The sequence below is a fragment of the Nyctibius grandis genome, chromosome 3 (assembly GCF_013368605.1).
Source record: "Nyctibius grandis isolate bNycGra1 chromosome 3, bNycGra1.pri, whole genome shotgun sequence".
Taxonomy (NCBI): Eukaryota; Metazoa; Chordata; class Aves; order Nyctibiiformes; family Nyctibiidae; genus Nyctibius; species Nyctibius grandis.
Genome location: NC_090660.1, coordinates 112,191,996 through 112,214,646, shown reverse-complemented (window position 1 = coordinate 112,214,646; position 22,651 = coordinate 112,191,996). Strand labels below are relative to the sequence as shown.

The 22,651-nt window shown below is 43.1% G+C and overlaps 1 protein-coding gene across 13 annotated transcripts in view; it reads left to right on the top strand.

Annotated features, from left to right (window-relative positions):
- The window catches only part of TSNARE1 (t-SNARE domain containing 1), a 533,773-nt gene that overhangs the window by 324,537 nt on the left and 186,585 nt on the right, over window positions 1-22,651 (top strand). For all 13 annotated transcript variants that reach the window (XM_068396751.1, XM_068396752.1, XM_068396747.1 and 10 more), the window contains one exon: window positions 8,523-8,595. In XM_068396751.1, the coding sequence (XP_068252852.1) occupies window positions 8,523-8,595 (73 nt within the window). The remainder of the gene's footprint in view (window positions 1-8,522; window positions 8,596-22,651) is intronic.

Below are 22,651 nucleotides of genomic sequence, written 5' to 3'. Positions count from 1 at the left end.
CTTGGGGGTGATGGTTGATGAGAAGCTCACCATGAGCTGGCAATGTGCGCTTGCAGCCCAGAAAGCCAACCGTATCCTGGGCTGCATCCCCAGCAGCGTGGCCAGCAGGTTGAGGGAGGTGATTCTGCCCCTCTACTCCGCTCTTGTGAGACCCCACTGCAGTACTGCGTTCAACTCTGGGGCCCCCAACAGGGGAAGGACATGGAGCCGTTGGAGAGAGTCCAGAGGAGACCATGAAGATGCTCAGAGGGCTGGAGCACCTCTGCTATGGAGACAGGCTGAGAGAGTTGAGGCTCTTCAGCCTGGAGAAGAGAAGACTCCGGGGAGACCTCATAGCAGCATTCCAGTACCTGAAGGGGGCCTACAGGAAAGTGGGAGAGGGGCTTTTTACAAGGACAAGTAGTGACAGGATGAGGGGTAATGGTTTTAAACTGAAAGAGGGCAAATTTAGATTAGATATTAGGAAGGAATTCTGTACTGTGAGGGTGATGAGAGACTGGAACAGGTTGCCCAGAGAACTTGTGGATGTTCCCTTCCTGGCAGTGTTCAAGGCCAGGTTGGATGAGGCTTTGAGCAACCTGGTCTAGAGGAAAGGTGTCCCTGCCTGTGGCAGGGGAGTTGGAACTATATGATCTTTAAGGTCCCTTCCAACCCAAACCATTCTATGATTCTATGATTCTATGATCATTAACATAGGCTGTCAAGACATGTCTTCAAATACAGTTTGGTGGCTAAGAGGAGAGGAGTTTTCCAAGGGACTGTCTGTCATACTTGCTTATGCTCAGATTGCTGCTGGTGGGAAGACACACACTGGGGGTGGTAAAGAAGGTGAGCTGGAGGTTTTATGTCCAATTATTTCAGGTAGATCATTAAAATAAATAGTAACCACATCAGTATCTGATCTGTGAGATGTCCATTAGAGTGGATAAGGACAAGTGAGCTGCAGTAAATACATCATCACCTCTTCCACTCTTGCTAGTCCTGCAATATAAGTTGTTTCTGCCGCTTCTTCAAATATGCAGAGCAATTTGGTCTTCCCACCCACTAGCCTTTCCCCCTTCACTACACAGAACTTTGCTCAGATATTCTCACCTAAGATGGCATGGTAGATGGAACATGTCATTGAGTTATTTCTCACTTAGGGCACAATAAAATTACTAGCTGGCTGCTTCCAGGATCTCTCTTTATTCGTCCCGGTTGGTGTGCCCTCTGCAATGACCTCACCTCTGTCTGATGAGCTCGAGGCATCTCGCTTTCCACAGCCTCTCCTTTTGGCTTTTGGCGGACAGGAACACTCTTCATGTTGTGTTTTTTTTTGAGCCCACGGTCCCCAGGTAGATGCTGGCTTAGCATGTTGAAGCTTGGCACAACTATTTTAATTATGCAGTGCAGTGCTACACTTCCTGAGATGATGCTGACTGCTAAGAGAGCAAAATAGAGAGGAAGAGTGCACAAGCGAGCAAGAGGGAAAGAGAAACTCTCCATACTGGCTGTTGTGCAGTCCCAGAGGAGATCTAACTCAGTCTGTAATTGCTGTTCTGGATAGCTTCTGCCCTCAAAACAATTTTCTGCTGGTCTATTGTTGCTTAGGCTGAATCAGTTTGATTTATAGAATGTCATTTTTTTCTCTCCAGCCATAGACAAGAGAAAAACATTTGTGGAAAGGCTGTTGCAGCAAGATTTAGTTTTTGCCCACCTAGCATCAGAGAAGCTTGCTCACGTTTTGTACGATTTTTCCTCTTTCCCTTCCTTCCCCTATCTCACAGAAGAGAACGGGGACAGACAAACACCATGCTTTGGTTAGTCTTTCTCTGTGCTCTGGATCTGTGGTTCACACATGCTGGACCACAGCGCAGGAGATGCCCCAAGGGTGTTGCAGATGGAACAATACACGAGAAGCGTCTCAGCATCTGTTTGGTAAAACATGCCAGACACTACAAAGGGTGTTTTTTCCTTTTTGATTTTTATTTTTTCCAAAGATAACAAGCACTAAGGTTTTGTTTTGCTTTATTTTGTTTTGGACTGCTTCCATATACAGAAATAAATGCGTAGATGTCGTATTACCTCTTTCAAAATCTCCTTCAGGTTTCTTTGATCGCTTCCCTGGCTGCTTATTGCAGAGTGGATGGTGGGGCAGAATGAGACCTCACTTGTAGAATTCAACATCTCCTGAACATTAAGTCAGGGATTAATTTAGAAGCTAATTTGTAGTCCTTCAAAAAAATGGACGGATGGTTTATGAATGCACACAAAGGCACATGCGCTAAATAGGATAGACTACTGATATTTCTGATCCCATTTTTTATACATTTCTTAGAAATAAGTGTGACTCTTCCCTTGAGGACCTGAGCTGACATTGATAAAGGATGCTGGGATCTGCCTAAATTATTGATAGCACATGCTTGTTCCATGTCTTTTTGAGGAGAGCATGTTCCCCCTCTCTGGTTTATTTAACACCATTCTCGTGGCTGGAATGCAGAAGTGTCCTTAGAATATCATTAAGGTCAGGGCTATGTTAGAAGTTTTCAGTGTGGATAAATCTTCACCCCACTAAGTGTGAGAGTGGAAGTGAGAGGAGGTTTACTTATTTGCTGTCTTGACAAATACCTCAGTAATGTTCATTCCACGGGGAAATGGGCTGCTGGGGTTTATCACAGAATCACAGAATCACAGAATGTCAGGGATTGGAAGGGACCTCGAAAGATCATCTAGTCCAATCCCCCTGCCGGAGCAGGATTACCTAGACCATATCACACAGGAATGCTTCCAGGCGGGTTTTGAATGTCTCCAGAGAAGGAGACTCCACAATCTCTCTGGGCAGCCTGTTCCAGTGTTCGGTCACCCTCACCGTAAAGAAGTTTTTCCTCATATTTATGTGGAACCTCCTGTGTTCCAGCTTGCACCCATTGCCCCTTGTCCTGTCAAGGGATGTCACTGAGAAGAGCCTGGCTCCATCCTCATGACACTTGCCCTTTACATATTTATAAACATTAATGAGGTCACCCCTCAGTCTCCTCTTCTCCAAGCTAAAGAGGCCTAGCTCCCTCAGCCTCTCCTCATAAGGGAGATGTTCCACCCCCTTAATCATCTTCGTGGCTCTGCACTGGACTCTCTCTAGCAGTTCCCTGTCCTTCTTGAACTGAGGGGCCCAGAACTGGACACAATATTGCAGATGCGGCCTCACCAGGGCAGAGTAGAGGGGGAGGAGAACCTGTCTTGACCTGCTAACCACACCCCTTCTAATACACCCCAGGATGCCATTGGCCTTCTTGGCCACAAGGGCACACTGCTGGCTCATGGTCATCCTGTTGTCCACTAGGACCCCCAGGTCCCTTTCCCCTACGCTGCTCTCCAACAGGTCTGTCCCCAACTTGTACTGGTACATGGGGTTGTTCTTGCCCAGATGCAGGACTCTACACTTGCCCTTGTTATATTTCATTAAATTTCTCCCCGCCCAACTCTCCAGCCTCTCCAGGTCTCTCTGAATGGCTGCGCAGCCTTCCGGCACATCAGCCACTCCTCCCAGTTTTGTGTCATCAGTGAACTTGCTGACAGCGCACTCTATTCCCTCATCCAAGTCATTAATGAATATATTGAATAGTACTGGTCCCAGTACCGACTCTTGCGGGACTCCGCTAGACACAGACCTCCAACTGGACTCTGTCCCATTGACCACCACTCTCTGGCTTCTTTCCTTCAGCCAGTTCACAATCCACCTCACTACCCGATCATCCAGACCACACTTCCCCAGTTTAGCTGCGAGCATGCTGTGGGAGACCGTGTCAAACGCTTTACTGAAATCGAGATAGACCACATCCACAGCTTTACCATCATCTATCCACCGGGTTACGTCCTCATAAAAGGCTATCAAGTTGGAGGTATCAAATACCTCATACATGAGGTATCAAATACCTCAGTAATGTTTGTTTCATGGGGAAATGGACTGCTGGGGTTTATGATTAAGTTGTTCCCATCTTGGTAACAATGTCTGGGTTTTAAAAACCGACTTGCTCCCAGATTAATTTTAAAAATGTTGAAATTGTGGTCTTGTTAAAATAAAAAATGGGAAATGGAGATTTCTAGTTTATCTGCAAAATCATATTTCTACCTGTTTCTGTGCCAGAGTTGAAATTTCAGATTTTTTTCCCCAAAACTCAGTACTTTACAGTGACATTATTCACTTACTGAGTCAGGTTAAATGACTCAAAAAGTCCTACGATTTTAACCTAGTACTTTCTGTTAAGAAGTTTCCAAACTAATTCTCACAGAATCACAGAACGGTTAAGGGTTGGAAGGGACCTCTGGAGATCATCTAGTCCAACCCCCTGCCATAGCAGGTTCCCCTAGAGCACATTGCACAGGGTCACGTCCAGGTGGGTTTTGAATATCTCCAGAGAAGGAGACTCCACACCCTCCCTGGGCAGCCTGTTCCAGTGCTCTGTCCCTAGTGAGAGTTAATCCTCCAGATCTTTAGGGTCTCCAACTCTTTCATTTCTCTGGTTTTCTCATCTGCATGACTTGTTTATTGCCACTTCTCTTTAGTTACTGCCATTTCTTTTTGCCATCTCTGTCCAGTTCTGGGCTCCTCAGTTCCAGAAGGACACGGAACTGCTAGAGAGAGTCCAGTGCAGAGCCATGAAGATGATTAAGGGGGTGGAACATCTCCCTTATGAGGAGAGGCTGAGGGAGCTGGGTCTCTTTAGCTTGGAGAAGAGGAGACTGAGGGGTGACCTCATTAATGTTTATAAATATGTAAAGGGCAAGTGTCATGAATGGAGCCAGGCTCTTCTCAGTGACATCCCTTGACAGGACAAGGGGCAATGGGTGCAAGCTGGAACACAGGAGCTTCCAGATAAATATGAGGAAAAACTTCTTTACAGTGAGGGTAACCGAACACTGGAACAGGCTGCCCAGAGAGGTTGTGGAGTCTCCTTCTCTGGAGACATTCAAAACCCGCCTGGATGTGTTCCTGTGTGATATGGTCTAGGTAATCCTGCTCCGGCAGGGCGGTTGGACTAGATGATCTTTCGAGGTCCCTTTCAATCCCTAACGTTCTGTGATTCTGTGATTCTGTGATTTTACTGTTGACTAGGCTTGATCCTTTTTGTTCCAGCATGGATGACATTAAATCCTGTCTACTAATCTGTATGATAGATTTCTTCTTTGAGAAGAAAAAGAAAAAAAAGAAAGGATTTAGATGAAACAATTTAAATGTCTCCCTCTTGCTGCAGAATGTAGGGAGTGAATTGTTGCCAGACAAGAAAGGCTGGTGTTGGTTGCAACCCAAGAAACTCCAGCCCAGTTAGCTGTCAGGCAGACAGCATTTTTGGAATGGTAGGTGGCTGTTGTACTCCTGGTTTCTGTGGAGTCAAAGGGATTTATGAGGAGCTGCATTTCACTGTGAATTCCACATAGTATGTGCAAACGTGGGAAACCAAAGGCAATCTGATTTTTCTAACAAACTCTGGTGCCTGGCAAGTTCAGAGGTACTTCATGATAGAGCTAACCTGGCAAGAAGGAACAGGAACATAGCTCCTAGGTGTATTCCATTATGGAAGGCCTTTATTTCTGGCTATTTTTCTTTCTTCTTTTTTTTCTTTTGTTTTGCTTACATATATCAGGGACTTTGAAACTTCACATTGCCAGGTTAAATTATTCAATAGATTCCTTGCTTCAGGTCAGATTGCTTTGTGCTCTGTGCTTTACAACTCACCACTGTTTGTTTTTCCTTAAATACAGTAGTCACATTTTTTCCTTCGTAACAACTCAGCAGCTGGGTTTAACTAATGCATATTTGCTAAACAGTAATTTTAAGTGTTGTTACAATGTTATGAAAAGGATCTATACTCTGCAGCAGTAGATGGCTGTTTTGTCCCGAGTACCTGGGTATAAATGGCAAATCTGAAACCGTGCTGTTCATATGCAGGATTGAATTTTCTTTCTCATTCTTCCCTTCTCGTCATAATATCCCGGGATCAGGAGGCAGACAGCCCAACTCCTTGTGGTTAAATTAGCTGAGGAGGACGCTATGAAGAGTCAATACATCATTTGATCTTTCTTAGACTGAATCGCCCTCTTCTTTTATTCCAATGAAAATACTTGGGGGTGGGGATATGTATAATTCAATATATAGCAATAACGTCTATCTAACCAAACATATGTGCAAAAGCACATTTATGAGTTTTAAGTTGCATTCACTTAAAGCATTGTAAAAGAAGCAGAACAAAACAGACTGACTGAAGGGTAGAAAGAATTTTGTTTATATTGCAAGTAACAGAAGCCAAAGACTGATGTCAGTGGCAATTTAGGCAAGAGAGACAAATGAGCATTCTGGGCTCTTTTGGTATTATTATTTGTTTGTTTAATTTTTCCTTAATCGTCTTTTACTAAGCAGTTAAATGAGAGCAGAACAACACATTAAAGTTAGTTCTCAATTCTTCACATTTTGATTGATAAACTTTAGCCTTCTATTTTCAAATATTTTTACCAAAAAAACCCAAACAACTACCCCACCTCCAAAAAATCACAGCGAATTTCTCTGCATTTCCTGGCAATGATTTACTACCATAGTGTTCAAGTGCAGTCTCAAGTTACTTAAACTTCATTGCTTTTGCAAAATATTCTGCTGTATTTACAAGTTATGAATAATACCATACATAATTAAAGATTCATTATGCTTGACAAGTGAATGAATGAAGTGCATTTTGCGATGCATTACCCAGTCTTTGGTTGGGGTTTTTGTTTTTTGTTTTATTATGATTTCTCACAGCTTTTTAAATCTTTTGTTTCTCCTACTTCTTCAGTTATTCGACTATTTGGTATATTCTAGAATTCACAATGGCGCTCCCAGGCTTCATTGCAAATTACTGCGATTCTATTGCATTATATGATTAAATGTGTGTATCAGAGGTGACCTTATTGCAGTCTACAACTACCTGAAGGGAGGTTGTAGTGAAGCGGGAGTCGGCCTCTTCTCCCAGGCAAGTAGCGATAGGACAAGAGGACACAGCCTCAAGCTTTGCCAGGTGAGGTTCAGGTTGGACATTAGGAAGCATTTCTTCTCAGCAAGGGTCACTAGACATTGGAATGGGTTGCCCAGGGAGGTGGTGGAGTCACCATCTCTGGATGTGTTTAAGAAAAGACTGGACATGGCACTTAGTGCCCTGGTCTAGTTGCCATGGTGGTGTCAGGGCAATGGTTGGACTGGATGATCCCAGAGGTCTCTTCCAACCTGATTGATTCTGTAATTCTGTAATTCTGTAATGTTATGCCACTTGTATTCTCATAACAAACTGCAGTAGAAGGGCATGGATTCATTTTGCACAGTTTTCTAAATTTGCCAGTGGTAGGGATGCTGAGTTCTTTAAAAGCAGGGTGGAAGCAATCCAACCTTTTGGCATGATGGACTAGAGTTGCAACAGGAACAAAGCAGACAAATTAATTACTGTGCGATTAGCCTCAGGAGAAGCAGATTCTTAGGAAATGTTTTCAACGCTTCAGAAAACAACCAGTGTTGGGTTCACCAGTACAAGGGATACATGGACATACTGTTGGCCAGACAGTCTGTGGAGTTTCCATCCATGGAGATATAAAAAAACAAGTGGACACGGCCCTGAGCAACCTTCTCTAATTGACTGCTTTGAGGAGGTGTGTTGGACTAAAAGATTTCCAGAGGTTCCTACCAACCTCAATGTTCCTGTGATTCTGTGATTTGTACAGCTTAACAAAATACATCCTGTTTGAGTGTCTTTTTTTCTGCTCTGCTAATGTTGCCTTACTGGTACTGCATTTAGCAGTATCTATATTGTTATGTCTATTATTGCTAGATTAATTCTTTCAATAAGAGCCAGTGTCATATGAACTCAACATATGCTCACATTTGTATACGGTAAGTGTTCAGAAATGAGGGAAACAAACTCACTGGCAATTTACTGTATTTTAACTAAGAAAATTTCAGTGCTAAATCTAGTTACATTTTTCCTTACACTTGAAAACGTATAAATGAATCCATTCATCAAACAGGTCTTTCCTTATGGCCTTACCAATGAGATTTCAAATTCAGTGAGTTTTTGATCATATCTCCATCAGTTTACGAATAGTATTTTATCAGATGGATGCTATGCTAAAAGATGGCCTTTTTCTATGTAAGAATCTGCACTCTGGATTGAATGGCCTGCATCAAAAACAGCTTTTTCAGAAAGAGGAGGGTTTGCTGATGTTCTTTTTATTTTTTTTCTCTCTTAGTTCTCCACAATTCTGAAAAGCAACCATATAATCTGATCATTCTACTTGTTTCTTATAGAAATCTCGAGTCAACTGGCTGACTTAAATCCAGCAAACCATGGCTTTGTTTAAGGGGATTTTTGGGTTTACTATGGGAGCACTATAACTTCTTCTTTTAATTCCACACAGACGAGGTTTTCTGGTTTTGTTTTTTCTTTGCAAAGCTTGACTGTGGAACATGCCTTTTATGCTTGGATATTATCCATTCATCATTAATGGTAGACTTGCTGTCTTTTCAGAGTGACATGTTGGATGTGAACCAGATCATAAAAGACCTGGCCTCCATGGTGCATGAGCAAGGAGACACAATAGGTAGGTATCACCGTTAAAGTATGGGCTTTATTACCCTCCTACACCATTCCATTGTGATGTTGTGTGTTCCCTCACGAGCGGTTGTTTGTTGATGCTGTGACTATTTTTCCTGTGTTCTGAGCATTTTGTACATCCAGTGATGTTTTGATCTGACAAGCTGCCCTGTGCAATAGGGTTCTCATCTTAAGGATAGTTAACTGGCATATTTAGCATAAAATAGAATTTGCAGTGAGATTAATCCGTTCTGTTTCGACTATAAAAAGGAAGCTGGAGAATATATAACATTAACTGGAAAGGGATCCAATTTTTCCTTTCTACCTGGAACTGTAATTAAAAAACAATAGAAGCAGCAATTATTGTTATGATTATTGATGGTGGTGGAGAAATAAGCAGCTTGCTTCTCCTAAATGGAATTTTCTTTCCACATTGCAGGGTGTGTCTGATTAAATTTACAGTAGCCTAACATCATGATGTGCTCGCATGCATAGTCTGAAACTTCTGCCAATTAGTTGACTTCCTCTCGCTCTCCAGCTACCCGCGGCTAGGAACATGGTGGAGAGAGCTTAGAAAAAGAGATGAGAGTAACCCGTATCTTTAAAAGCAGCCCATCACTGACAGCCACCACTTTTTGTGAATACAGGGATAAGACACAGTAGATCATCTCCTTTTAAATTCCCTCTGGCCCTTGTCTTTGTCACTGCTGTCTTCTGATGAAGCTAACAATAACTTTTTTTCTGTATCTCTTATTTTGTATATGTATGATAACACTGTGCAGTGCTTCAGAAGCAAGTGTCTACTTCCAAATTTGAGAGCTAATAGTCCTAAAGCCACGTTGAGGGACCTAAACTCCAGAGAAGCAAGATTTGTGGTGATATTTCTAACCTTCAGCATTCAACTAGAATTCTCACTGGAGCTCCTGGGCACTGGATCAAGTCCTAAGACAGCCATATGTAGATCATAAAAGAAGAAACTCTTCTCTGCTGTTTATTAATCACTCTGGATTTCCTTGCCAAGCTCATACCTTTGCAAATTTCCATTAGCATAAGATATCTCCTTTCACACTGAAATGAGCTACCTGCATCCCACTGAGAAACACCACTCAGATTCACAGGTGCAGATAAAAATCAAGATGATATCCAAACCCAACTTTTATTTATTTATTTATTTATTTATTCATGTATGTTTGGAAGCTCATTTTTGTACATAGATAACTTTGGAGCCTGATTCGTCTCCTAAAAGCGCATCAGATGTTAATGCCTTGAGGGACATGACAACATACATTAGCTAGCTTTAAGATCCTTGTAACTCCTTTTCTTAAGGCAATATTTATTATTGCAATATTTATTATAGTGCCCCGCACTTCAAGAAAGATGTTGAGGTGTTGGAGCGAGTCCAGAGGAGGGCGACCAAGCTGGTGAAGGGTCTGGAGGGTCTGACCTACGAGGAACAGCTGAGGGAGCTGGGGTTGTTTAGCCTGGAGAAGAGGAGGCTCAGAGGTGACCTTATTGCAGTCTACAACTACCTGAAGGGAGGTTGTAGTGGAGTGGGAGTCAGCCTCTTCTCCCAGGCAACTAGCGATAGGACAAGAGGACACAGCCTCAAGCTTGGCCAGGGGAGGTTGAGGTCGGACATTAGGAAGCATTTCTTCTCAGCAAGGGTCATTAGACATTGGAAGGGACTGCCCAGGGAGGTGGTGGAGTCACCATCTCTGGATGTGTTTAAGAAAAGACTGGACACAGCACTTAGTGCCATGGTCTAGTTGACATGGTGGTGTCAGGGCAATGGTTGGACTCGATGATCCATGAGGTCTCTTCCAACCTGACTGATTCTGTGATTCTGTGATTTTAAGATGTTGCCCATGCATAGAAGTGACCCCAGTATTAACTTGCCTGTGAGAAACAGTTAGACTAAGTAGGAAGTTTTGTCTTTGAGCCAGCATAAGGTTTTTGTTGCTTTTATATCTGACATGTTCTTTCTTCTTGTTTCACTGCAGCAGATTTTTAATAGTTTCTTTATGAGTGTCTTTTCAGCCTGGCAACCAGTCAAGGTCTCTTCCCAACCAGTTGCTGAAAGGTCTCACTGTTTGTCTTTTGATATTCGTGTTACACAGAAGGAAGTGAGATCAAGAATCAGGAAGCAAAGGGATTTGAAACCCCCACAGTGAAATTTCAAAAGCAATGATGATAAGAGACGGTTCTCTTGGCACTTGTTTTGTTTTTTTAATGCATTCCTCTTACATGCATGAAATGAAAGCTCTGTGTGCACTTATTTAGAAAACACGGGGAAAATATATATCCAGGGAATGTGAGGTGCACCATTCAGCAAAATGCTCCCAGGGTTGTAGAGCAAACTGCTCTCTGGTTCACCTAAGCTGGAGAGAATTAATGAGAAGAGCTTGTCTGGTCTATGAATGGCACAGGCAGAGTAACCCATACTTCTTACAAAAAACTAAAAGCAGTTTTGCTAGCATGTGGACCAGTTCCTTAATGAACACATCCATAATACTCCCTATGGTAGAGAGCATTTTCTGTCATGCAAGGAGGAAAAGATGAGGGGAAATGCAGACTCGGGGCAGCACATCTTCTGCAAATAAACGCCATGCCTGTGTTCCTAATCATGGCACCTCTTTGATATGAATATTTAACTAAGCATTACAGTATCAGTGAGTCCAAGCCCTTGAAGCCAAAACCAGCTAGTGGCCTAGGTTACCTTTGAATCAACAGAAAGAGTCTTTTCAACACAATCTTTCAGGAGCTCTTGGTAAAAGCATCCCCATGCAGCTTCATTACATAGAGTGCTGGTGAGGGGAAAGGGTATGAGGAAAAGGAAGAGAGGGGAGGAGGAGAAATCAATAATTGGCTGTGGAATTAGTGTTGGCAATGTGGTTTTGGGTTCTATAACCATGGGACGTTGTTTGCAGATCAGCATCTGCTGGGGAGAGATGGGATCCACCTCACGAGGCAGGGCAGAACTATTTTTGCCCATAGGATGGCTGTCCTCATAAGGAGGGCTTTAAACTAGGAATGATGGGAGAGGGACAGCGCAACCAGCAGTCCTGTGAGGGAGCAATGGACAGGACTGCTGAAGAAAGGGCATGGGGTGGTGTGGCAGGAAGGGTTCACAAAGTCATCACAGTGGGGACTGGGCAGGGTCACCTCTAGCACTTGCATTTAGACAGCAAGGTGCCTAGAAGGCACCATTGTGGACAAATAACCCAAACCATATCTTGGGCTGCATCAGCGGTATCCTGGGCTGCATCAAAAGAAGCATGGCCAGCAGGTCAAGGGAGGTGATTCTGCCCCTCTGCTCCGCTCTCGTGAGACCCCACCTAGAGTACTGTGTCCAGCTCTGGGGGCCCTAACATAAGAAGGACATAGACCTGTTGGAGCAAGTCCACAGGAGGGCCACGAAGATGATGAGAGGGCTGAAGCACCTCTGCTATGAAGACAGGCTGAGAGAGTTGGGGCTCTTCAGCCTGGAGAAAAGAAGGCTCCAGGGAGACCTTCTTGCACCTTCCAGTACCTGAAGGGGCTACAGGAAGGCAGGAGAGGGACTTTTTACAAGGGCATGCAGGGATAGGATGAGGGGTAATGGTTTTAAACTGAAAGAAGGTAGATTTAGATTAGATATTAGGAAGTAATTCTTTCTTGTGATGGTGGTAAGACACTGGCCCAGGTTGCCCAGAGAAATTGTGGATGCCCCCTCCCTGGCAGTGTTCAAGGCCAGATTGGATGAGGCTTTGAGCAACCTAGTAGAAGGTGTCCCTGCCCGTGGCAGGGAGGGTTGGAATTAGATGATCCTTAAGGTCCCTTCCAACCCAAACCATTCTATGATTCTATGATTCAAACCTTCTCCAGGAATTCAGCATTCTGGGGTGCATCTCTAAAGTGCCTGTACACTAATATACATGAATAAACATGAAGAGTTAGAGATCTGTGTGAAGTTGCAGGGCTATGATTTTGTTGAGATCATGGAGTTGTGGTGGGATGGTTGCCATGACTGGAATGTTGCATTGGGAGGATACAGGCTCTTTAGGAAGAACAGGACAGGAAGGTGATGAGGAGGAGTTGCCCTTTATATAAGAGAGCAGCTGGAGTGCATGGAGCTCTGGCTGGGGATGGATGAGGAGTTGATGGAGAGTTTGTGGAGTAGGATTAAAAAGAAGATAGGCAAAGTGGATGAGGCCCTGTACAGACAGACAGGAACAGCCTCACATTTGCAGGCTCTGGTCCTCATGGGGGACTTCTACCACCCCAATATCTGTTGGAAGGACAACATAGCAGGGTATAAATAATCCAGGAGGTTCTGGAGTGCATTGCTGATAACGTTGGGGATCTGACGTAAACATGGCAAGATCTCAAGATGGCTAGAAGAGGGCCACCTCCACTGCTAAACTTCACTCTCATAGTAGCAGAAGGGTTCTTCAGTTAAAGCCTCCACGGCAAGGATTAAGTTCTAGGCACTGTAAGAAGTAAATTGCATTGGGGGTGGTTGCTAGAGCAACAATCACTCCTTCCCATGGTCATAGATGGCCACTCAACTGAACTACAAGTGCCTCAACAGCTTGAAACATTTCCAGTGTTTCGTACTGAACATCGCTATTTTACAGGTGCAAGCTTGTTCTTCCATTGGCCGTACTGGGATAGATAAGCATAGCTCCATGAAATCAATTTTATAACTGATGTTAGGGAGAAGAGAATCTTTAAATCACCAGTTCCTCTGAAGAAAGTGTCACCAACACAGCTGTCAGTATTTGTATTAGTACCTGATGAAGGCAGTGCATATTTGTCCACCTCTGTAGGCTTCTGTTTGTCTTGTAACAGAGAATAAAGATGACCTGAATAATACAGTTAATGCTTTTTTTTTTTTTTCCCCCCACATCAGGAGAAAATGCTGTTCTGTTTTTATTTTAGAAGAGCTGTTTTTCCATCCTACCTGTATATGTAACCTTACTAGTTATGCCAAAATAACATGCAAGATCTACATCCTTTATGTAAACTGCTCTAATTCAACTTTCACCACTTACTTTACACAGAATTTAATTGGGAAGTTACACAGAATCAACCAGGTTGGAAAAGACCTCTGGGATCATTGAGTCCAACCATTGCTCTGACACCACCCTGTCAACTAGACCATGGCACTAAGTGCTGTGTCCAGTCTTTTCTTAAACACCTCCAGAGATGGTGACTCCACCACCTCCCTGGGCAGCCCCTTTCAATGTCTAATGACCCTTTCTGAGAAGAAATGCTTCCTAATGTCCAACCTGAACCTCCCCTGACGAAGCTTGAGGCTATGTCCTCTTGTCCTATCACTAATTGCCTGGGAGAAGAGGCTGACTCCCACTTCACTACAACCTCCCTTCAGGTAGTTGTAGACTGCACTAAGGTCACCTCTGAGCCTCCTCTTCTCCAGGCTAAACAACCCCAGCTCCCTCAGCCGTTCCTCGGAGGTCAGACCCTCCAGACCCTTCACCAGCTTGGTCGCCCTCCTCTGGACTCGCTCCAACACCTCAACATCTTTCTTGAAGTGCGGGGCCCAGAACTGGACACAGGATTCAAGGTGCGGCCTCACCAGTGCCGAGTACAGAGGGACGATCACTTCCCTAGACCGACTGGCTACACTATTCCTAATAGAGGCCAGGATGCCATTGGCCTTCTTGGCCACCTGGGCACACTGCTGGCTCATGTTTAGCCGGCTGTCGATCAGCACCCCCAGGTCTCTTTCAGCCGGGCCACTTTCTAACCACTCTTCCCCCAGCCCGTAGAGCTGCATGGGGTTGTTGTGGCCGAAGTGTAAGACCCGGCACTTGTTCTTGTTGAACCTCATGCCGTTGGTCTCGGCCCATCTATCTAACCTGTCCAGATCCCTCTGCAGACCCTTCCTACCCTCCAGCAGATCGACACTCCCACCCAGCTTGGTGTCATCTGCAAATTTACTGAGGGTGCTGAGGGTGCACTCAATCCCTACGTCTAGATCATCTGTAAAGATATTGAACAGCACTGGCCCCAGAACTGAGCCCTGGGGCACACCGCTAGTGACCGGCCGCCAGTTGGACTGTTTCTTCCTCTGTTGGACTGTTATGGAACCAACCTTCTGCCAGTGTATCTGTAACCTCCGCAGGTCCCTGAAATGAGAACAGATCCCTAGATCACATACCGGCCATCTATTTTAAGATTACAGCAGCAGAGACACAGGAACTAATTTACCAGTCCTCTGCCTCTTTGTCCAGACCAAACATATACAAATCTATCTTTCCCCAGCGAATCCCACTGGCTGAAACACGACCCTACTGTATCAAGGAAAATATGCTTCCTCAGACTTTCTTTTTTCTTCCATTACTTATCCAGGCATAGGTTTTGGTCGTGCTAACCTTTCACTTCACTCTTGAAGTGTGGGCATTTTATATTTGAAAATAATAGGGTGAAGAAACTTCATAACGTGATCAAAAGTGAATTCTCCCTCACTTTACAAACATAACTACATGGTATCTGCCAGGCTAGAGCCTACAGACGTGCCAAGATAAATATAAACATGGCAGCTGGTGCTTTCCTTCAGTCTCGGAAGAACTTCCTGATGGTGTCAATACATTCAGTTCTCCAGTAATGCTGGTGTTCACTGACACACCACATTGTCACTTATTGCCCAATGATAATAATAATAAACCCCCTTCAAAGTAAAATATATTTACATGAATGAAAATGTATTGCTTATTTTAGAAACTTTGGAATGTGGGGAGGTTTTTTTAGGCTTGGGGCTTTTTTGTTGTTTTTTTTTCCTGTGAAATCAGCTCAGCTTTGTTGCCTGTTTTATCATTGTTGCATTTCTGACCTGGTTTAACGTGTTACCACTGTCAAGAGTCAAGAGATCCCATCAGCACCCTTCCGCACATGTCCTCCTCCAGTTTGACTGCCTGAAGAGCACAACCAAGAATCTGTTGTCAGATGTGCTAACGCAAGCCGAGCTGGAAATCTTTTAACTGAATCCTTAACTAAACTCTCCTGAGTTATGTGTCTCAGTTGGGACATCTGCAGAAAATGAACACATCTGGAGAATAGTCCCTGAATACCTGAGTGTAACAGCTTTAATATCTACATTCAGTTGAATGTGGTCTGCAAAGTCTCTCATTTGGTTAAGTTTCCTAAGTGATCTCAGAGGAGGCTATTATGTGAATAGGTACATTTATGTTCTTATTGGTTCCTGATGAATTGGGGAATCTTCTCTTGGCTCACTTGCTTTCAGCCACTTGTTGAGACATGGAGTTACATGCCACTACAGAGCACAGCCCGTAGAGGAAGGGTACATTGGGGTATATCTGAATCAGTGATAATCTGTTCCACTTCCCAAGAAACCTCCAGTTTCTTTGACAGGTGTATACCCAGTCATCAGTTTGTTGTTCTGTTATCTAAGTCTAGTGAAGCTTTATTGTAAACCACCACAGCTGCTGAAATTACATAGTATTACTGTGCAATTTCCTTAATTTCCTTGTAGGCAACAATTTTAAGATCACAGTGTTTTGTATACCACTGGCCTTGCTCTCCCTGTTTATCTGGACTGCAGCAGTGGTGGCCTCCACTATCATTTTTCACACGTCCTTGGCTTCAGACAGCACTGAAGAGTCTGTAAGATACTTGGTTTCATGTTAGGCACAGGTTGATGACTGCTGCTACAACTGAATTGTTGGAGTCAGGTGTGGGCTACCATGATCTCTGACCAACTCATCTTACTCGAAATAATAGGCAGCACAAAAAAATGCATGAGTTTTTGTGCTTCGTTCCTGTTTCTCCTCTCTGTGAGTGTGAGTTTTTATGTCTTCCCTTGTTGTATGTGGACTCTTACATTTAGTTCTAGTGCTGACAGTGCTGGTAAGATAGAACATGCTGGTGTATAAGGAAAAGAATAATGAGTGACTCTACACTTGCAAATTTGCTAACACCTGAAGATTTGTCTGCTGTTCAGTGTTTCACCCTTGTAATGTGATTGGGCTGGTATACTTACAGTTAATGAGCCAGCGAATTTTGTACAAGAAACAAGACTCTTCCTTTTATGATGTTTATTGCCACCAGCAGGATTCTTCTCACACCAATTTATCCAAAGTAATTTTTGGGAAGTTGGAGCTACCATGCTCTAAATTTCTAGTAATGCTGCAATTGAGCAGAAAATGTCATAAAGGCAGAAACTGCCCAGGTGGGTGGTTTATTTCTGCTGGGAGGTGTTATACGCTGCCACAGACAGACTGTGTTTGAGAGGCCATGGCTGGAGTAGGTTAAGTAAATCAAACGAGCCATGTAAAGCAAGAGGTCAAGCAAGTTGTAAATATCAGTGACTTTACTTTGTAGGTAAAATATATGATCTTTCCACGACAGCAAGCAGAAAAAAAAGCATATTTATTTCTATTAATCAACACTCCCACCATCCCCATTTACTCCTGTGACAAATTCAGACTGACACTTCTTTCATCAGTTGACTGAGCTGTAGGACTCAATAGCTTATGCCATCAGCTGTGTGATGGAAGGTGAGTGTTGTGTTAATTTTAGACAAAAGTGGACTTCTGAAAAATGCTGCATGCCAGTGAAATTAAGGTATTTATTGTAACTGTGTCAATTCATTAGCTGCATTTGGAAAAATAAATATAATTATTCCGATCTTTTCTTTCTTTTTTGTCATTTTAAAGAAGCATATCTTATTGCAGTTTGAAATAATGTTTTCTTTAACTTAGATGTCATAGAATTTAAAAAAAGTGTTAAATTTACATCACAAGGAAAAAGAAATAGCGTGCTACAGACTAGTAGCTGGAATTTCCCAATCAAACTTAGACTGAGTGCTGTTTTACTCTTTAAATTACTTTCAGCGATTATTTTGGAGAAAAAGAAAATCTGACATACTCATAAATTTCTGCACTAAAGATGTCATGTTGAAATACCTTTTTTCATCAGAAAAAGGAGGAAAATGGGAAAAAAAAAAGGAATCTGGTCTATTGCCATGATATAATATCCTCCTACGTGCAAATTTTGTGGAATTAAAACTAGAGCCTTGGATTACCTGAAGGCATATGTGAGCATCGTATGGGAACTGTGGGTACTTCAGATAGATAGCTGAAAGTGTGCACCAGGCAATGAGGACAGAGGCCATACCATGCACCCTCAGGACACTCTTCATATGCTGACTCTTCTCCTGTGGTAAATATCAGTAATTTGAGACCACTTGTCTCTGTAAGAAGGAATGGTAAATTGCTTTGCATCTGCTGAAGCGTTAATATTTCTGCACTCTGCCATTTAGCACAGAGCAGATGATATGAGGTACCTTATTCTCTGGTACGATGTGCTATTTTCCAATACACATACGTAGGACAGTGTTTGAATTTTAAAACCCTGGAAGATGCATCCTGGCAGGCGTGGTAAACCTCTGGCAGGGTGATGCCATTTTTCAGCACATACATATGTAGCAGATACTTGACATTTCCAAGATGCATTTCAAGGACAGTATAAATCACTCAGGAGCTGAAGTGTTGCAAATTTATGCTGGTGTTCAGCCATTGCCTTATAGCCACTTTTATTCATACAGACTGTGGCTTTGGACTGTTGACCATCAGGAAGAGAAGGTTATGACATTTTAGGGTGGCTTAAATAGTCTTTCCAGGCCTGCCTGGAAAATTAGGGTAAGTGGTTGTTCAGTGCCTCAGACCTTACCTCTGAGGGTCATGGTGTGTTACGATGTGGAAGAATTAGAGCTCTGGTAAAATCAAATAGAAATCTGGGTGCTATCTGCCTTTTGTTGGAAGCAATGACCATGGCTCCTGATGACTCTTGGAGCTGCAAATTGTATTTTGTTGCACCAATCTAAGCCAATGTGACCCGTTTAGCTTTAATTTAGCATATGGGCAAGATTATTTTATAAATCCTCTCATTTAGGGAATTTATAACTTGACGTTTACATTGAAGTTTGCAAATGACCATCCCTAAGCCATTTTAAATTTCACTCTGGAAGAACTGCCATAGTTTTCCTTCCCCTTAACATCCACAGTTGTGCCTGTAAAAAGCCTGAGGGTCTTTTGTTCGTAGAATGATGCTCACTTAAAACTCTACAAGTACATGGCAATTAGAACAGGCATTTTTTTTTTTTTATGCTGAAAGCCATTTCACCCCAAATTTGGCTTTTAATTAGGAAATAAACTTTCATACATTACCAAAATGCTCCTTTTTTTTGTGCTTTGCAATATGTTGTGTTGATTACTTTCAATCAGAAATTATACTGACAAAAGAGGGTTAAGCTTATTGAAGTGCTAAAAATAAAAGCATACTGTGAAATCTGAAGGGGCCCATTCTGGTTATTGCCAAGTGGGAGCATTTTAAAATTCTCATTCACAAGCTCACTCTCCTGTCTTTCAAGTGGTTTTACTGAAAATGCTGCCTTGTGAAACCAGTGCATTTTTGCCACTATAAAGACTCAGGTCATACAGGTGATTCCTTGATATGTTAGGACAAAAACCCCGCTCCAGCCACTGTCACACCAGTAATTTCACCTATAGGAGTCCTGTTGGACTTGATCTCAGAAGACAAGTAAATAGATAGGGCTGAAAGACAGCTCTTGAGGTCATCATGGTTTCTGTCTCTGTGTGACAAATGTGTCGTAAAATCATATCAAAATACATCTAGAAGCTCGTTAGCTCTGTTGCTTTCACTACTCCTATTGAAATGATGTGTTTTAGCTTGAAAATGAGAAAACTTTTCTTAATTCCTTGGTGCATTTGTTTGCAACTACCATCTGCTTTGGTGCAGTCCTGTCCCTCAGTTTAATAAAGTGGCGATCACATCGCCTTAAGGTTTTTGTTTGTTTTCAAACTGTACCGTAAATTTGTCATCACAGACTGAGGACAGAAAATTGTTGTGGGATTCAGGCTCTTTGGAAAATCCCAGACCCAGGGCTGGGTTATCTCACCTATTTGGGAACAAAGTCACTGTCCCTTCATACCAAAGCCAAAGGAGAAAGGAAAAGGCAGACCCCTCCAGTAGGTTTTTTCAGTCTACCTAGGATCCTACCACCTCCCTGGAAATATTTCCCTCTCCATCCCCAAGCAAGGTACCTTGGTAAGGAGCCTGAAAGTGAGCAAGGTGAAGCAGTGAATGTCACTAGCATTCAGCAAAGATGCACTCAAATTGCTGTGAGTGACACATTTATGATTGACTTATTAACATCATTGACTTATTACTTACTTCCTTGTGAATTGACCCAAATTCTCTTTCCTTCCCTTGATTTCCTGTGTTAGTCAGCAGAAATATCTAGTTAAATTGTGTTACATATTTATGTCTCATTTTCCCAGATTTTTAGAGCTGTTTTGGTTTTTTGTTTGTTTTAGTTTCCCCCTGTGCCTCAAGATTACAAGTTCCTACAAATATATTTTTAAAAGGGATGTTTTCTTATTCCAAGGCTGGTATTCCCCTGTTAGGAGAACAAATGAGCAGAAACAGTGTCACCAGGGTCCAGCATCCTCCTGTAACATCACAACTCATATAGGACATGTAGCACACATCCATCCTACTTGTGAAAGCCTGTGCTGGGAAAAATGTAGATGGTGTTTGCAAAATATGATTAGCCCATTCCATGCAGCGCTAAGGGGGCGTTCACACTGTTTAATTTTATCTAATGAGGGCAAATCTCCTTAGGCCCCCCTGCAGGCAGCGGAAAGTGCTAGCTTCCTCTGGAGGGCCATTTAAGGAAGCTAAATTAAGCTCCTGCTGTGTCTTCCCTCTGCCCCAAGAGAAGCACAGAAAGATTACTCTTGTTTTAGTAGGATAGCTTTCATCAATTTCTCCCCTGTAGCTCTTCTATATCTAAATGATTAATTTTGTGAGGATAATCAGCCTTTAAGAGGCATTGAGTGGTGAAGGGTGTCTGCACTAAGATCCTGGGAAACATCAGATGCATGAGCATGTTCTGTTACTTTGATGAATTGATTGTCAAGAACATTCCCTCCAGCCCTTCCAAATTTCTGAAATTCCCCCATCTCTTCCAAACGCCATCACAAAGTAGCTTAATACATGGAGGTGCTTTCCTACATAAAGTTGTATTTTGTAACCCAAAAACATGGCCAGGCTTTGTCCTGCTAAAATTCGCAGCTGTCCCAGCAGGATACGTTCTTAGTTTTAGTTCATTTTTTTTACCTGTTTTTTTCTTCGTTTCTCTCCATCCTAACACGTGTCACAGCTTGGTTGTAGGAAAGCTATGGCAGGTTGGAGCTTTGAGTGATCAGGGTCTGAACTTCAGTTGATGTAAACTGGTGTTGTCCCAGTTGCTAGTTGTTATGGACTTCCACAGAACATGTATACTTTTTTTAGGCATCTGTTTAAATATGCATCATATAGTCATGCCTAACCGTAGAAGTAAATACGTGTCACCAACCAGGCAACTAAGAATTTGTCATCTTGGGTGAGGGACAAGTTATTCTGGCTGATGCATCCTGTCTCTGTTAATGATATATTAACTCTTTTGGTTCCTCTGCCTTGTGCCCTGTTGCTCCTGTATGCAGAGAGGCTCATATACACAGGGCTGGAAATTAGACCAGGGCTTGTAGGTGACAGTTACGCAGCACTGACTTAACATGCAAACAGAGAAAGAAAGCAGTCCCCTGTCCTACAGAGCTAATCTAGCTCATAGATCTACCACTTCTCAACTATTTCTCAAGTCTAACCAGAAAACATCAAATATCCCTTTACTGCTACTCCTATAAAATATGTAGAATGACCAATTACTGATTTGTGGGTCAGCCTCAATGTCTGGCTGGAAAGACATCAGGGCCAGCCCTGGAGCTGGGACGTCTATTCTTTTTAAACAGGAGTGTGATACCAATTGACAGTGATAGTACTGGTGGAGATGTGGTAGTAGTGTTTTCCTTGTAAACTTAGAATCATAGACTCATGGAATGGTTTGGGTTGGAAGCGACCTTAAAGATCATCTGGTTCCAACTCCCCTGCCACAGGCAGGGACACCTTCCACTAGAAAAGGTTGCTCAAAGCCTCATCCAACCTGGCCTTGAACACTGCCAGGAAGGGAACATCAACAATTTCTGTGGGCAACCTGTTCCAGTCTCTCATCACCCTCACAGTATAGAATTCCTTCCTAATATCTAATCTAAATTTGCCCTCTTTCAGTTTAAAACCATTACTCCTCATCCATCACTACATGCCCTTGTAAATGTCACTCTCCAGCTTTCCTGTAGCCCCTTCAGGTACTGGAAGGCTGCTAGAAGGTCTCCCCGGAGCCTTCTCTTCTCCAGGCTGAACAGCCCCACCTCTCTCAGCCTGTCTTCACAGGAGAGGTGCTGCAGCCCTCTGATCATCTTTGTGGTCCTCCTCGGACTCACTCCAACAGGTCCATGTCCTTCTTATGTCGGGGGCCCCAGAACTGGACGCACTACTCTAGGTGGCGTCTCAGGAGAGTGGAGAAGAGGGGAAGAATCACCTCCCCTGACCTGCTGGCCACACTGCTTTTGATGCAGCCCAGGATACAGTTGGCTTTCTGGGTTGCAAGCGCACATTGCCGGCTCCTGTTGAGCTTCTTGTCAACCATAACCTCCAAGTCCTTCTCCTCAGGGCTGCTCTCAAACATTCTCTGCCCAGCCTGTATTTTGCTTGGGATTGCCTTGACCCATGTGCAGGACTTTTCACTTGGCATGTTGAACTTCATGAACTTCAACTTGCCTAGGACCTCATTATTATCCAGTGACAGGTTGAAATCTGTCAGCCATGCTTTACTTGCAAGAAACATCTTGTTTCTCAGACACACTTCTTTGAAGTAGACCCTGGGTAAATCCACTTACATGCCAAAACCACTGCTCACTACTGTGTGACATTCAAATTTCTGTTTGTCATTTGTGGTAATTCAGCACCATTTTCTTCTACTGGTATTGAAAAGAAAAATATGACACTTCCTGAATGCAAGGAAAGCATTGGGAAGAGGTCAGTGATGCCAACCAAGGTCCAGAGTGTTAAAGTCATAATAAAAATGGTTTGAGAAGCATTGGATATGGCCAATAAAATTAAGGCATACCAATCTATAAAAG